General features: G+C 37.2%; 1 protein-coding gene across 4 annotated transcripts in view; it reads left to right on the top strand.

Moving 5' to 3' along the window:
• The window catches only part of PLAG1 (PLAG1 zinc finger), a 52,856-nt gene extending 45,782 nt beyond the window's left edge, over positions 1 to 7,074 (top strand). For all 4 annotated transcript variants that reach the window (XM_058528728.1, XM_058528726.1, XM_058528727.1 and 1 more), the window contains one exon: positions 359 to 7,074. In XM_058528728.1, coding sequence (XP_058384711.1) covers positions 363 to 1,616 — 1,254 coding nt within the window. In that variant the 5' untranslated portion in view covers positions 359 to 362 and the 3' untranslated portion in view covers positions 1,617 to 7,074. The remainder of the gene's footprint in view (positions 1 to 358) is intronic.
• Positions 7,075 to 17,867: the final 10,793 nt, after the last annotated feature.

The raw sequence follows: 17,867 nt of genomic DNA, 5'->3' as shown, positions 1-17,867 counted from the left end.
ATACTTTTACGTGTTAGTGTCTTTGGATTTTTTAAAATGAAATGTGTAATGAGAGTAGAATTTCCATTTGTACAAAGAAATTACAAGAAAAGGGTATGGACATTTACGTGAGTATGCTCAGTCTTGCTCATTTGCTTTTGTAATAATAGCTAAAAACCAGCGAAAATTGAAGTGGCAACTTAAATGGCTCAAGTTCTGCAGTATTTAGGTATAATAACTATCCTTGTAGTGTGTATTAAGTTAAAAAGTGTCCATTATTAGGGAAATTCTGTTTTAGCATAGTAGTTTAGCTTCCATTTGAAAAGTGAATACATACCATTTTTGTCACGATACTTACAGAATATGTCTGTGTTTAAAGGCACATGGCTACTCATTCTCCTGAGAAAACCCACAAGTGTAATTATTGTGAGAAAATGTTTCACCGAAAAGATCATCTGAAGAATCACCTACATACACATGACCCTAACAAAGAGACGTTTAAGTGTGAAGAATGTGGCAAGAACTACAATACCAAGCTTGGGTTCAAACGTCACTTGGCGTTGCATGCTGCAACAAGTGGTGACCTCACCTGCAAGGTCTGTTTGCAGACTTTCGAAAGCACAGGAGTGCTTCTGGAGCACCTTAAATCTCATGCAGGCAAGTCGTCCGGTGGGGTTAAAGAAAAAAAGCACCAGTGCGAGCATTGTGATCGCCGTTTCTACACCCGGAAAGACGTCCGGAGACACATGGTGGTGCACACTGGAAGAAAGGACTTCCTCTGTCAGTATTGTGCACAGAGATTTGGGCGAAAGGATCACCTGACTCGACATATGAAGAAGAGTCACAATCAAGAACTTCTGAAGGTCAAAACAGAACCAGTGGATTTTCTGGACCCATTTACCTGCAATGTTTCTGTGCCTATAAAAGATGAGCTCCTTCCGGTGATGTCCTTACCTTCCAGTGAACTGTTATCAAAGCCATTCACAAACACTTTGCAGTTAAACCTCTATAACACTCCATTTCAGTCCATGCAGAGCTCGGGATCTGCCCACCAAATGATCACAACTTTACCTTTGGGAATGACGTGCCCAATAGATATGGATGCTGTTCATCCTTCTCACCACCTTTCTTTCAAATACCCATTCAGTTCTACCTCATATGCAATTTCTATTCCTGAAAAAGAACAGCCATTAAAGGGGGAAATTGAGAGTTATCTGATGGAGCTGCAAGGTGGCGTGCCCTCTTCGTCCCAGGATTCTCAAGCATCGTCATCTAAACTAGGGTTGGATCCTCAACTTGGGTCCCTAGATGATGGTGCAGGGGAACTCTCCCTGTCAAAAAGCTCTATTTCTATCAGTGACCCCCTAAACACACCAGCATTGGATTTTTCTCAGTTGTTTAATTTCATCCCATTAAATGGTCCTCCCTATAACCCTATATCAGTGGGGAGCCTGGGAATGAGCTATTCCCAAGAAGAGGCACATTCTTCTGTGTCTCAGCTCCCCCAACAAACACAGGATCTGCAGGATCCTGCAAACACTATAGGTCTTGGGTCTCTGCACTCGCTGTCGGCAGCTTTCACCAGTAGTTTAAGTACAAGCACCACCCTACCCCGTTTCCATCAGGCTTTCCAGTAGGGTTCCAAGACGTGGGTTCATTACAGAAATGTATGTGTAGCCCTGCCTTAGGTGCCCGTTTTTATTTTAGTGCCTACTTTAACAGTATAAAAATTTCTGCTTCTGTATAGTACCAATTTTCATTAAGCCAGTATAAAATAGAAACTAGCTTTTTAAATGAGCTTTGGAACCATTTGTGTTCAGTTATGTTTACCTGGGTATTTTGTCCTGATTCACTGCCAATTGTCATATTTTAAGATTACTTTTCATATAGGAAAGCCGCTATTTTTAGTAAAGTCTTACAAATCTCATGTTCAAATTACTTTTAAACCTTAAAATTTTCATTTTTGTCCAGTAACAATGGCTCTACCTTTTGACATTTGGCTCATTAAAAAATTTTGCAATAGAGTATAAATTTTCTAAACTGTATATGAATAACCTGAGAGTTTTAAATTTTTACTAGCCTCTAAATGGATTCATAGTCAAATGTTTCAAACGCATTAAGAATCCAGTTTGGAGAGAGAACAGATGTTGCTTAGATATACCATAATTTCAAGTCAGTATATTTTGAAGACTTGCTATTGTCTGGCTCAAGTGTTTGCATCTTTATTATGCACATATAAGGAAAACAAAACCTAAACACACAGCACCAGTATTTATAGCAGAAAGAGACTCCTACTGAGGTGACACGGCATTCCATATTACTTAATAGTGGGCCTTAAATTAGTACAGAGGATAATTTGCCACGTTTCAAACTTCTTAACTTGCTCTCTTTCCATTTAATAATGCTGTGATAGTGTATGGCATCAGAGTCTTCAGAGTCAGTATATAGATAGATCTCTTTAATCTTTTCCACCTTTCATGGCCAGAGGGTGGGTCAAGTGCCGCCAGCAATTCTCTTTTGATTGTCAGTCCACAGTTAGTCCAGAATCTAGAGCCTTTGTGGCACACAGGTGTTAGGTGTGTGCGTCCCCGAGTGGACTGTCTCAGCGTATGTGGTGTCATAGACTCCTAAGCAGGAAGATAACATGTGAAGCACACTGTTGAGCCTGGGGACTTGTCTAGAGATCACATCCCCTGTTGCCAGGGTTGGAAACCAGACTCTAGGAGTAAGGTAAAAGCATATCGCTTACATCACTTCTTGCTGAATTTGATACAGTTTTCTTTCCTTTAAGAGCCAAAAGCAGAAAACAGAACAACAGTCCTGCCCCCATGGTATCTTTCTTATTCAGTGTTAATTCATCTTTTCTTTCCGTTTTCGGATGGAGACTTTAAAGTTAAATGCATTAGAAAACTATTTAAGGAATGACCACAAAGTTTTAAGTGACTAAAAATATATACAGTAAAACCCCACTTTTACACGTCTCTGGGAAATGGGGAGAATGTTGCAAATAAGTTGAATTTGTAGATGGGGGAAAAAAGAAAAGCAAAACAAGCACTATCTTAGTTAATGTGAAAATAACAATCAAGAATATTGTGTTCACTGAATAAAATAGTTATTATGGGCTTTCCTCATGTTAGACAACCACCATAATCTTCTCAAAGGTCAAATTATATTTTTTAAGTATTAGTTGGGACATCAACCTAAGAAACTTATCTATTAAGCACTTGTTAACACCTTATTTTGGGACCCTGTCTGTTGGGGCGGGTATGAGGGGAGAAGGTTTATAGAAGAGTATATATCTCTTTAAAAAAAAAAAAAAAGAAAAATATTTCCGAGCACTCATTAGCCCTGTATGGAAGCTTCTTCGCTTTTTTATAGGGCCAGTTATCACTGCAGATTGCAATGTTTACCAAGAATTTCTAAAAATGAGTGCAGATTACTGAATATAATAATACATTATTTAAAATATTTGGGAATAGTATAATTTGTGCAGAAATGTAAATTGTGATAATGTAAGTGGGGGTTTCACTATATATATTATATATGTATGTACACACACACACACACACATCGCACTTCATAGATTCAGAGTTGCTCTCTTAAGGAGCTTTGGCTCCTGATATTTTATTATGCTCCTATTTTTTTTTAAATCTTAGGAGCAGTAGTTTTTATACTTATGTATTTAAATTTTATTATTAAAAATTACATTTTATAAAAAAGTGTGTTCCAAAGGCATTAAAATTATATATGTTAATAAGGAAATACATTTTAAAATTTTTCAAACTGCTCCTAAGCTTTTGATTAGGAGGATATTTGCTCGGAAAGTAGGCTGTTAGCTCTGCTTTATTAACTGCTTCCTTTAGTTTCTATGAAACAGATTGCTTACCTAAATCATTAGTTGAATGATTAGTGTTCAATATTGCTTTAATCACCATTAAAAAAAAAAAAAGAAATTTGGTGACAGAGCACAGATAAATAGAAAACCTATTTTTAAATAGAAATCACAAATACGAGTGTGGAAGCACTACTTTATTTTGTCTAAAATTTGCTTAAGGAGAAGTCAATTTAAGGAACTGAGACGTCGGCCTTAGTAGGCTGTATTTCACTACTAATAAAAAATTAAAAAGGGAGTATCAGGATTTATTAAAGAAAGCATTTTGGAAATGGGGAATGGCGCCATATACGTATATATATTTTTAGCCTAATTCTCGCCCTGCATGGAATTCAGATACATGGAGGCACATCTTTCAGGGCACCAGTGTTAAAATTGTGGATCTTCATTTTCATATGTACACCTCTTTGCCTGTTGCTGCCCCACTGACTTGAAATAACACTTCCAAGTAAGAGGGAATTCAGCTAATTTGTCTTTAAAATTGACTGTAGTGGTCACTAAACCCTTTTTGAGAGAATTTCTATTAAACATGAGGCAAACTCACTTATTTTAATTGCACAATGATCTAACAAGGATGTAACACAGAACTGGCTCTTTTTTTTTTTTTCTAGAAAAAAGTTGACATTTGTTTTTATGTCAAACGGATGTGATTTAAAATAATTATTGCCAATACTGTTTTCATTCTCCAGCAGCCAGAATCATCATCCTTGAAATGTGTAGTAGTGCCTTTGCTTGGTTAAAAAAAAAAAAAAAAGGGATTATCATTAAGTAAAAATATTTCAGTTTAGAGTTTGGACCTCAGACAAGATATTGAACCTCATTCAGTTTGAACTTCCACATGTGTGTACAAATTAGATCACCAGACACAGAAGCATGAGTATGGAAGGATCTTGGCACTGTAAGCAATATTATCCATTGATGTATGCAAATATCACCTTTATAGTTATTGATCACTGTTAAAATTTGCATTTTAAAATCTTATTACCAAGTTCATTTTTTCAAAACTTCAGTTGTCCTGGCTGATCATGCACCACTCTTTGTGCAACTGTTTAATTTCATTTAGAGTTTCTTCCAAGCTATGTATTTTTGCCTACTTGTTGCTCATCCTTTATTATTCGTAGTCATTTGTGGAATATAGTGATATATTGTGTTAATTTGGACAGTAGCGGTTTTTAAAAACCATATACTGACTGAAACATGAGCCAGAGCTGATTGCTTTATTAAGCTAATAATGAATGTTAAAAAGTACATATTTTCAGGATCATTCATTTAGTAAGCAATACACATATATAGGCCAATATTTTTTTAAAAAATAGAGCTTGGTCAACCTCTATACTACACATATTACAAGATATAGCACTTTCAAAATGAATCTAAACCTTTACAGAAACTTTCTTATAGGTTATGCCTTTTATTTTAAGACTTATTATAATGTGTTTCAAGTGCCATTAGATGATATATATGTAGGCCTTTGATATATAATGCTTTGTGTTCAAAAATGGTAGTTGGTATTTTAAACAGGTACATTTTTACAGTGTTTTCTTATCAATTTGCTGTTATTGCACAGAATCAGTGTGTCTTTTCATAAGGTTTTACAATGGTTTATTTTTTTACAAGGTTTACGTGTCTCAAAACACACTGTCTTCCCAGTATGTAAATTAAAAAATACCAGTTCACCCAAGTTGCTTCTAGCCTACTGAGATCCATGTGACATTGGAGGAGATCTTTTAAATGTTGAGTATTCTTCATTAGCAATGGCAGACTGTTATCTCCGACAAATGAGTGCCTAAGTTGACTTTGTCTTGTTTTTCTCACACTGTGTCAGCAGCCATGTCTACAACACAGGTAGTCTGTTGTGATCGCATAGATCCATATAAGTTGTGTTGTATAGTTTTGTACTGAAAACCCATACAGAGCTCCTTTTTGATCATATAAAACAAGATGATACTACCAAGATTGGTGAAGGCATGCTTAGATTACCCCAGGCCCTTCTACAACCTTATCGACCCTCTGAGGATGGAAGGCAGTGTCTTTTGATAAGTTATCTAGCTCTAGAAATGACAGAACTATTGCTAATGTATAGAACACTTCATTGTATAAGCTTCAGTGGTACAGATGAACCAGAATGAATGTTTATCTTCTCAGAAACACTCCTTCAATATTATGTTGGATCATGCTGCTAATGTAACTTGGGATACAACTCTTCATGGTGCTACAAACTTCTCTGTCTCGTTCAGTCGTATTTTTTTATCCATAGGAGAAAAGGACTACATTAGGTGTAAAGGTGTACAATATATTTTTATACTGTGACTTAATTTGTCATTAACAAACTTTTACACCACCCACCACAATGTATTCATATGCACTTGCAAAAGGAAATCTTGGACATGCAAATGTTACCAGAACAAACCCAGCTTTTGTCCACAAGGTGACTGTAACGCAGAAGGAGCAGAGGGCTTTATAATATGGTGTGGAGTGAAGAACATGCTGTCTGTTACTAACAGCCCTCTGAATTTAACAAAAACTGGGAATCCATTATAAAATGGATTGCATCATGCCTGAACATAAGCTGGACTGCTGAAATTGTATTTTTAGCTGATGAAAACGTGTTTGGACTAGTACTCTAAAAATGTTCTAATGATAAAGTTTTGAGTCAAAATAGAAAAGAAAAAAATCTGCATTCCAGGCTGAATTTTGTATATTTTTATTGCATTTAAAATCGCTGTTCTGTGATATTGGGAAATCAAGTGGCTTATCATGTATATCATGTACTTAAAATGTATTCACAAACTACTGTTGTATTTGTATAAAATATAGACAAAGACCGTATTTTCTGTGTGTGTATAAGCTCTGTAAAATAGCAATCACATTATGAAGCTGCAGTGATACTACAGTTTAAACATCCACATCCAAAGAAGCAGGCTATTTATTGTCCAGTTACCCAGATATAAAATATTAATTTGCTGCTAATTAAACAATAGTACTGCAGCTTCTTGTGGCCTACAGTGTTATGTTTGCTGTAAGAAAAAGATATGTGAACTCCACAAAATATATGAATAAAATTATAGAACGGCTTTAGATAATGTAGATCTTCCTGAAATTTTAATAGATGATAAATTTCTATTTGGTATAACATTTTTTTCTTCACTTTGAATTTTAAATATTTTCTCATTTGATAAATATAAGATTCTACTATCTGGCTCTAGGACAATACTTTGTTGTTGAAATGTAAAGTTCTAGGGTTTCTTTTTTCTTGTTTTGTTTTAAAACTTTTGTACCTTTAAAGGAAGGATAGAAATTGTAAATAAAAAAGTGAAAACATGATGCATCAAAACTTAATCCAGGTGAGAATTCAAAAAAGAACTCCAAAAAGGCTATTAGAATGTATAAATTGATCATGTTTCTTGTTCCTGTGAGATAAAATTGGCATTAAGTATTCCTTTAACGCTCTTGTCTGTCAATACTATAAATTACCCTTTTAGAAGTTCCCCTGGGCTATTTGTCTAAAATTTGCTGAAAACCCTCCCTTGACAATTCATCTGGACCAAAACAGTGAGCACACACATATCATTTCATCTAAAACTCATCAGTTAAACAGTAATGCAGCTTCAAAAAGATACATTAATTCTGAAAATTCAGTTAATAATCTGTCCAGGAACCAACATAGAAATAGTGTTTTATGCGTCTCATAGCACCTCTTTCGTATGATAGGGAAAATTCCTACTTCACCTTTGGCTTTCCTGTTTTAGGGCTGTCCTACTTTCAGGAAGGTAAAGAAAAGGAATGGTGATTACAATGTCAGCAGTTCCTCTCTCCACGTGCTTAATTCCAGCAAATCTAAAAACATTTCTTTGTTAATTCTTAGCATTAACACTAAATACATTTTTATTTAAATTCATGCATATGAAATATTCCAAGGACTGTTTATAGAAGGAATATCTTTTTTGCCTTTTATAGTTAGAATACTTTGAAGAGTATGTTTGGGATTAATTCACTTAAGGTATAATCTCCCTTATGGAAAAGTAATTAGAAATGCAGTTTGTTTATTGCATCATAGACCCAGTGGGGCTAAAAGACTTGCATGTTATTGTTAAATGGAAAGTCCATATTGACAGTTTACCATTAAGGGGAAGAAAAAGCTCCATCTGGCTATAGATAGCTTGAGTTTCACCATCACTTTTCCTTAATTGAACATTTATTCAACCAACATTTCTTAAGCCAAAGGCACATTTTGTGCTACTAGACTTCTTTGGTGTTCCAAAGAAGTCAGCTTTATGGGAAGAAGGATCTTTCCTGATCAAGCATCTTCTGAGTGAAGATGGCAGCATCCGTGCAACTGCAGGAAAGCCTAAATATTGTATTGAGCCGTTCCCACTTACACTTTTTTGTAGATCAGAAATGGTCAAATATTAGCAATTTCAGCCTAAAACTAAAATAAACCATCAAAATTCAGAATGTCTTGACTTCACCCACGTTCTGTTCAACACACGGGTCAATAATCTTTGTACTCTGAAGATGTTTGACTCTTGGCTAGTGTGATAGTTAATTTTATGTGTCAAATTGGCTGGGCCACAGTACCCAGAATAGATGTCTAGTCTAGTCAAACACCAGTCTAGATGTTGCTATGGAGGTATTTTTTAGATGTTATTAACATTTACCATCAGTTGACATTAAAAAAACAGATTACCCTCCATAATGTGGATGGGCTTCATCCAATCAGTTGAAGGCCTTAAGAGAAAAAATTGAGTTCTCCCCAGCAAGAGGGAATTCTGCCTCCAGACTGCCTTCGGACTCAAGCTGTAACATCACCTCTTTGCTGGGTGTCCCGCCTGCTGGCCTGCCCTGCAGATTTTGGACTTGTCAACCTCCACGATCACGTGAGCCAGTTTCTTAGAATAAATCTCTCTCTATATATATTTATATACACATCCTATTGGTTCTGTTCCTCTGGAGAACCCTGACTACAGCTAGTTTCGGTTGTCATTCTGTAGAGGTGCTGGTTTACCTTGAAGGAAGTGGAAACAGTTTCTCTCTGATATACTGTTATGGCAGAAAACATAAATTCCCAGGTTCTGACTGCTTTAGAAATGAAACAGAAAAAGAGCACAGTGCTTAATGGAGATTGTATCCATAAAGGAGTTCTCAGTACTGTTGTATCCATACAGGAGTTTTCTGTACTGTTATTTAGGCTGCCTTTGTTGCAGATGAAAATGGATTTCTCCTAATGAACAAGTTTTCTTTTTAAAAAATGTAAACAGTCTAATCTTGCTTTACTCAATAGAGGCATACTTGAAATGTAAACCAATGTTTATTATAAATGGTCAAGTGGAAAGGTTTGTAAATTGAATCTTTTTTGAAAACAGGCAGATAGTCCTTTTATAATAATACTAACGTCAAATCCCTGGGATTCTGAGGTATGGAAGTTTTCTGTTTTATAATAGAATTTTTGGAAAGGCTTAACTTTCGGTTTATTCTATTTGTAATTAGAGAACTTTAATCTTTTTCTTGAGGCTCCTTTGAAAGTGGTGTTGGTGTAGTCAGCAGTCTTGTTGGAATGATGTTGGTAAACTGCTCTGTTTTTAAAAATAATAAATGATCTGTTATTAGTATTTACACACACACAGCTGATGACATTTCTAAGAAGTCTCCTGTAACCAGATTGTCATGCCCTAGGAATGTTCATTGTGTAAGTAGGTTAATAGCCTAAGCCATGCCCTATTTAAGATTTTAAGGTATGTCAGCATTTCCCACCCCAGCATTAATGCTGATCAATGGCTGTAACAAATATACACCCTTATAAGCATCCTGAAGACCATTTTGTTTAAAAACTTCAGGCAGATGAGTTCAATTCATTCCCAGTTTTCTAAGTTAAATTACCTTTTGCAGTGGTAAAGTGCTAGTTGCTGTTGTATTTTCTTTCATAAATTCTTTCATATAATACTTCCATATTTATTCCAAAATTGTACGTGTACTAAGGGAGCTTCAGATTAGTACTAGTCAGTGATTTGAAGGACCCTGACAATTCTCTTCCAATCTTAACAATGTCTGCCCATTTTCCCCTCTTCCTAGTATTTCCACATGAAGTTACTCACTGTTCCTTGTGCGGATCCATCCCTTTGCCTTCAGTTGTCCTGTTCTCCATCCCTGGAATGCTTGCTTTCTCTGGTCCTCCCCATGAATTCCACATGCCAAAATCTGACCCATCCTCCAGCCCTTTCTTAATAGCTCTTCCATTCAGAATACCGTCTGTGGTCTCACCCACTGAAAGGTAACTTATTTTCCCTATGAACATTTATTACAGCTTATTAGATCTTCTCCAAGATGTGTGTATTTTTTTTTAACTCTTCTAAGCACCTGAGGGCAAAACCCTGTCCACATAGTTTGCACATGGCATATATTTGTTGACTAAAGGGCAAGGATGGCTCTTACCTTTCTCAACCAGCTTAATAATTAGGACACATTTTTTTTTCAAATGCCCTTTCAAAGAGCTTCTGCATGGCAAAGGAAACCAGGAACAAAACGAAAAGACAACCCACCAACTGGGAGGAAATATTTGCAAGTCATATATCCAACAAGGGGTTAATCTCCAAAATATATAAAGAACTCATAGAATTCAACAACAAAAAAACAACCTGATCAAAAAATGGGCAGAGGATATGAATGGACATTTTTCCAAAGAAGATATTCAGATGGCCAATAGGCACATGAAAGATGTTCAACATCACTAATCATCAGGGAAGTGCAAATCAAAACTACAACGAGATATCACCTTACACCTGTTAGAATGGCTATAATTACCAAAACAAGAAACAACAAGTGTTGGAGAGGATGTGGAGAAAAGGGAACCCTCATACACCGCTGGGGGGAATGCAAACTGGTGCAGCCACTATGGAAAACAGTATGGAGATTGCTCAAAAAATTAAAGAAATATTATATAACCTAGTTATTCCACTACTGAGTATTTATCCAAAGAACCTGAAATCAACAATTCAGAGACCTACGCACCCCTATGTTTATTGCATCATTATTCACAATAGCCAAGATGTGGAAGCAACCCAAGTGCCCATCGACTGATGAATGTATATGTATACAATGGAATACTACTCAGCTATAAAAAAAAAAAAAAAAAGACAAAATCATCCCATTTGCAACAATATGGATAGACCTTGAGGGTATTATGTTGAGTGAAATAAGCCAGACAAAGACAAACACTGTATGATTTCACTCATGTGTGGAAGATGAACAAATACATGGACAAAGAGAACAGATTAGTGGTCACCAGAGGGGAAGGGGATTGAGGGTGGGCATAAGGGGTGAAGGGACACATATATGGTGACTGACAAATAATAATGTACAACTGAAATTTCACAATTTTATAAACTATTATGACCTCAATAAAATTTAAAAAATACCTTTTCAAAATTTGACCCTAGAAAATTTTGTAAATAATAATTTTAACACTTGGATTATCTTTTTTCTACAGAAAAGTTTATTTGAAACACTAAAGATTGTGTGATCACATTTAAAACTTCCATTTTGTTCTGCCCTTTTGCATCAAAATAAGCAGATTCAACAATAGTGTACTACTACTTCGGGAGTAAACCACTTGAAATGCTTTCACTAAAATGGACCAAAACTAGAGGAACTTTGAGAATTCTCATTCTTATAACTTAGTACTTCAAAAGCTCGATCATGGAGTCTTTAGCTCTGTCTAAAATTTTAGAAGTTGAGTGACTATTTAGATATAGGCATCAGTAGGCAGGGTTCTTAAGATTTTATTTTATCAAATACTATGGTAAGTTCTCATAACAGAAATAATCATTTTGAAATTTCCTGAGATCTTATTTAAATTTTAATTTGCCTTTTCTCCTTAGCAATTAGGCCAGTGAATAAAAAGCCACTGAAGGAGACCTTGTTGTTTGCTTATTCTACGTAGACAGTGAAAATTTTGCTTAAAAAAAGAAAATCAAAACCAAACTTTGAAACTAACACAGACGTTTTACAGGTGAGTCCAGGGAGTTAAGGCTGTCCAGGGCCACACAGCCAAGACAGGGCTGAGGTCTCCTGACATCATCCTGAGCTCTTTCTCTGTTCAGGTGTCTGAAGTTTTCCCACTGGAACCAGCCCTATTTGAAGGAAGAGGCATAAGTTAAGATGCAAAGCTACAGGTAGAAATTTCTTAAAAGTCTCATGCTTTACCTTAAAATTTCAGATTCTGGGAAGATAACGAAAATCACTTGTCTTTGCCTCCCTTGTCAGTACTATTCCTGTCCTGAGTTTACAGATGAAGAAACTATGGCTCAGAGAGATTGTGACTTGCTAGGAAGTGAAGGGATTTAAAACATGTTATGTGACTCCTGGGCCTGTGCCAATGTCCAGGCATCCAGAAGGAGAGAAGAAAATAGAGATTGAGTCTTGGGGAGATGATACTCCCAAAATAACATGAGAAGTTTTTCCTGAGCTAAGGTAAGATCCAAGACCTGAGATCAAAAGTGGTTCAACATTTGCCAGACAGATTGCCAAAAAAGGTCTGTTCCACCAAGACCAGGAAAATACAACAAATATTTTCACATCAAACAACCTAGCAGCAAAATATATGGAACAATAACTTAGAAATACTAGGAGAATTTGGTTAATCTTGGTTAAGAAAATTTGGGGAATTATGAAGATAAGTGAAAAAAAGAAAAAATACATAGGTCCCAGATACCTACATTTGAAAGAGAATCAGAACTAACATCTGACTTACCTGAAAACACTGAGTAATAGAAGTCAGTAGAGCCGTAGCCAACCAAGTTGTCAAACAGATGTTCAAGCAAAATACAAGTTCTGACATGTAAGGATTCAGAAAGTAAATTATATTCTTTAAAAAATTACAAATAACCAAGAGAAGCAAAAATTGAGTCAATATGAACATCTCAAGAAAGCAGAAGATAAATAAGGAAGGGGTGAACAATAATGCTAGTAACTCTTGGTTAAATCTAAAGTATTGATCATTGGCTAGTGAAAAAGTATTTTTGAAAGAGATAACTCCTAATGTAATGCAGAAATCCTCAAATGGGTATTGGGTAATCATAAAAGTGGCTGGGGCTTACATGTCAAGTTCTGATCCCACACAATCAGACACAAGAAGAATAAAATAACTGGAGACTTCTACGTGAAGCCATAGGTGCTATGGAGTGAGATTTGGAAAATCCAGTTTTGTTGGGGAAATATTTAGAGCAAAATCAATACTGGAGAAGCTCCACTTTTTAAAGAAACCTGAAGAGACCCTCACTCTGTTTGGAGAAAGGGGAGAGGCAGTAATGGCTTACCCTTTAGGCATCAAGACTAAATTGCAGGGTTGGGACCAAATATAGCCATTCAGATTTGGGTGATGGGATTTGATGCAAGTATGACTCAGCAGCCCCAGCCCAAGCATGATTCCCTGACAAACAGGATCTGTTCATTCATTCATTCTACAAACACTGGGCACCTGCTCTGCACCAGGCATCATTCCAAGTGCTGGAAATACAGTATTGAAGAAGACAAAGTTCTTGTTCCCCGGGAGCCAGCTTACATTCTGTTGGAGTGTGTTCCCAGGGACTGCAAGTAAGCAGGTTTCCTGCTCCTGGTCAGAATGCTCACCAAATATACTCAGGATCCTGCTGAGAAACTGCACTTGTTTGCTTCCAGTATGTGGGATTGGGTCTCAAAAGTGGACAGCTATGCCCACCAAACCATACTCAGTCTCCAATTCCCCCCCACCACCGCCTTCAGAGCAGGAAAACTCTTTGAATGGGTGAAATGGAGAGGCTGTGGTTGTGAAGAGGTTACACTCAGGATGAACATTAGAGGATGAGCTGGAGGGGGAGCTACCCCACTCCTCCATACTCCTCCTTCCCACCCAACCCCAAGCAAAAGATCTTGATAGGGTTCCAGCTTCCAAACTCCTGCACTGTTTGGTGCAAGTGTAACTTTGAAAGAGACCAGTAACAGGGCCAAGCATGACCAAGCCCAGGGTGTGAACATCAGAAGCAACCCTGAGACAGCATGAGTGCAGGGGCAGCCGTGGGAAAGGAAGCTATAGTAAAGCATATAGCATACGTGGAAATTAGGAAACTGTGAATGTTGAGTATGTATTTTCAAAACTTTCGTGAGACGTAAAAATTGATTGTGTATTGAGTCACAAAAAACCAAACAATAAATTCCCCCCAAAATAGTAATTCTAATTGTAAATAATTTCTAATTATCGGTGAAGATGAGCATTTTTATACATATTTATTCTTCTGTAAGTTGCTATTTATATGCGTTTATTTTTCCAAATGGATATTACTCTCCTATTGTCACTTTCTTCATTATTAGGATCTTGAAATATCCAAGGGATCTGGGGGGCATAAAAGGAATGCATATTACTATTGGTGCAATTTCTCAGCTAAATATATAAGGATGTTCAACAAAAACTTCCAAACATTACTAACACAACTCATCAAAACTTATTAATTATATCTAATACATTAACATTAATCATTGATTACAAACATTTAAATAAATTTACTTAAACATTTAATAAGAATGCCAGTGATGGGCAACATTTTTGTTTCCAGATGTTGACAACTGTGAACAATGCTTTAGTAAGCATTCATGATAACAGGTCTTTATTAATTGACCCATGGGATCACAGATTCTCAGAAGTGGAATTCCTGGGTTGAAGAATATTTGATATGTTAGTTTTAAGGGATGTTGCCAGATTGCTTTCCAAGAACATTATGGTATTAGGAATGTAATGCTTCACATTCCTATAGCAATATGTAAAAACACTATCCCCCACCTCCTGAACCAGTAAGTAATAGGCATTACATTTCTTTTTAGTTTTGCCTGTCTGATGGGAGTAGAGATATTTCAATTGTTACTTTAATTTGCATTTCCCTGACTTCCTAGTAAATTTGAACATCTTTGCATTTATTTGGTGGCCATTTGTAATTTCTCTTCTGTGACTTGCCTATTTATATACTTTGCTCATTTCCACTAGATGTTTGTTTTGGGTCAATTTGTAAGTTTTCTTTGTATAATAGAGAAATTAATCATTTGTCATCTGCATTACAAGCTTTCTTAGCAATATCATTTTTTCATGCCTTTGGTATCAAAAGATATCATAGAAACCATTTTTAAAGTTTTAAGTTTTTATATAGTCATACGTGACTAAATTTTCTTCTATGGCTCTAGATTTCCAGGCTTTATCATATGGGATGGATTCTCAGGTATAGAATTACTTGGTTGAAGAGTATCTGTATCACCCTTACTTCCCAGATTTTCTTATAAGATTTTTATTGTTCTAATTTTATATTTAAATTTCAATGTGTTTGTTTTTATATCAGATGTAAGATGCTGATAAAATTTTATCAGAAAATTACCAGAAAAGTGGATGGTTGTGCTGGCATCATGGTATTCACTAGTCTATCCTCATTGATCTTCCACACTTGTCATATACTCCCTTCTCATGTAAACTGGGATCTAATGCTAAATTCTCTCCTCTATTCCACTGATCTATTTGTCCATTAGGACACCAATACTGTATTGATTTGCTCAAGGTGACTTTAGGGTAGGTTCTGATAACTAGTATGGCAAATCTCCCCTCTACCCTTTATGAGCTATCCTCATAGGCATTTGTTCAACATAAGAACTTTAAGAATATTTTATTCAATTATGGGAAAAAACCCTGTTTTTTTCCCTAATTCGATTCTAACTGGAAATTGTGTTATATTTAGATGTTAATCTTGAGAGAAGTGACATAATATGGAAAATCTATACAGCCAAGAACATAGGAGACCTTTCCATTTTTTAAGATTTTGTTTAATGTCTTTTAATATTACAGATTCTTAATATTGGCCCTCGGTCTTTTTTGTTAAAAATTTCCCTGTGTAATTTAAAATTTGTCTTCCCATTTCACATCTAGATTTTTATTGCTAGAACATAAAGTGGTTGATTTATTTTAACATTTCTTTCCTATGTACTTAACCAGATTTGCACAATTATCCTTATTCGTTGTTTGTTTGTTTTTTCCCCCCGCTATTCTCTTGGGCTTACTAGAGTCTACATTCATATCATCAGCAAAAAAGGTAATGTTCTTGTTTTATTACATTCTAAAATGTTCAAGAAAATATTAAAAAATAATGGTGATAGGCATTGCTTTCTCATTCCTGGTGTTAACTGCAATGTCTAGTGATTTGATAGTTAAGATATTTGCTGATAGTTCTGTGGAACTCCAGGCATTTCTCCTATAAACTGATCTATTCCTGAAGAACCTTATGTTCTGTAAACACCGCGCACGACAACTACGGGGTTTACCAGCGGGGAGAGCCCAAACGAGCAGAGGCGGCCCACCGGGGCCAACTGCTCAGAGGGGCGCGCTGGGACAGCGGACTGCGGGGCCGTGGGCATGGCCGGGGCAGAGCAGGGCGGTCTCCCCCGCCCCCTGCCTCCCTCCGCCACCCGCCACCCGCAGCCCTGGAGGTCCCCCAGCCCTACGGCCCTGTAGCGGAGCCGGAGGAGTGCAGCCCCTGCGCGAGCGCGGCGGGAGCTCGGCCCCGGGGCATTCAGGTATCCTCTCCGCCTCGTGCCAGGCTCCCAGCGCGTGGCCACCTCCTCTGCCAAGGAACTCACTCTCCTTCGGGCCCCTGACCGCAGGTCAGCCTGTCCCCACCATCTTTCTTAGAGTCCGCGCGCCCACTTCCCTGAGCACGTGGCTCTCGGCTGCACCTGGCTTCGGGCTCCGCGCCAAGGAGCCTGGCGGGGCCGGACGCTGGCCCTGCGGCTCCGGCGGTGAGGGGCGAAGGTCCGCGGGCCAGGTGAGGGCGCTTCCCGGACTAGGCGGCCCGCATCATCCCGCTCCTGTTACAGAAACTCCCACCCAGCAGAACAGACGGTCCTCTTTATTCGGTTTAAGAATTAACAAGTTTGTGGTATATCATAATATACACCTGAAATTTACAGAATGTTATAAGCCAAGATGACCTCAATAAAATAGTTGAAAGAAAAAAAAAAGTTTGGCTGCTGAATTCTAGGAAATGCCTTCTCAGCATCTGTTGATAAATCCATATGGGTTTTCTTCTTTAGTTTATTGATACGTTTTCATCTTATATTAAAATACCTTTATATTCCTGGAATAATCCCTGCTTAGAGATTGATACGTTACCGGATTCTATTTGCCAATATTTTGATAAACTTTTGACTCCATATTAGTATGTGAGATTGGTACACAGTTTCCTTTTTACTGAATTTATTAGCTATGGGAATTCTGATTGTTCTGGCTTCAGAAAGACTGAGGGAGAGGAGAATGGGGGCTCACCTTTCCCCCATCCTAGAATAACTGAACTGTCAGGAATTCAACGCTGATCTCTGAAACGTGGGTGCGGCTGAGGCCCCCTTTCCTCTGGTCAGTGTCTGCTGACCTTCCCGTCTTCACTGGGGCAGTTGCTCACTTCAGATGCTCTGGTAGTTCTTGGATCATTCTGGTGGTTGGAATTGCCAGGAAATCATGCATTTCCTGTACGTTTTCACATTTGCTCCCATAGGATTTGCACGGCGCGGTTCTCTTATCATGCGTTTTGTCTCCACTGAAGGTCCTGGAAGTTTGCCAGCCTCCCTTCTGTCCTCTTACTCTAGCCTCGCCAGGTTGACACCTCAGAAACCATCACAGTCCATTTGTGATGTTGTCAACCTGTCTTTGCTTGCTTTAATTGTGTATGTGTGTGTGATAACTTACAGTTGGCTTTTAATTTTTCACCTAATCTAACAGTCTTTGTCTTTTAATGGGTTAGTTCAGTTCATATTTAGACTGTGATATTTGATTTTATTCCTTCTATCTTACTCTGTATTTATTACTTTCTTTAAAGAATGTTTGTCTTCTACTTTTATCTTATTTTTGTGAGTTTGATGTTATTAATTCCACTTCTTCCCCTTGTTAATTTTCATGTTCCTTTGTATGTTTTCATCCCATTAATCATTGCTGTTCATTTTC

The sequence above is a fragment of the Diceros bicornis genome, chromosome 33, assembly GCF_020826845.1.
Source record: "Diceros bicornis minor isolate mBicDic1 chromosome 33, mDicBic1.mat.cur, whole genome shotgun sequence".
NCBI lineage: Eukaryota > Metazoa > Chordata > Mammalia > Perissodactyla > Rhinocerotidae > Diceros > Diceros bicornis.
The sequence above is the reverse complement of the archived record's forward strand: the minus strand, read 5'-3'. Positions and strand labels throughout refer to the sequence as shown.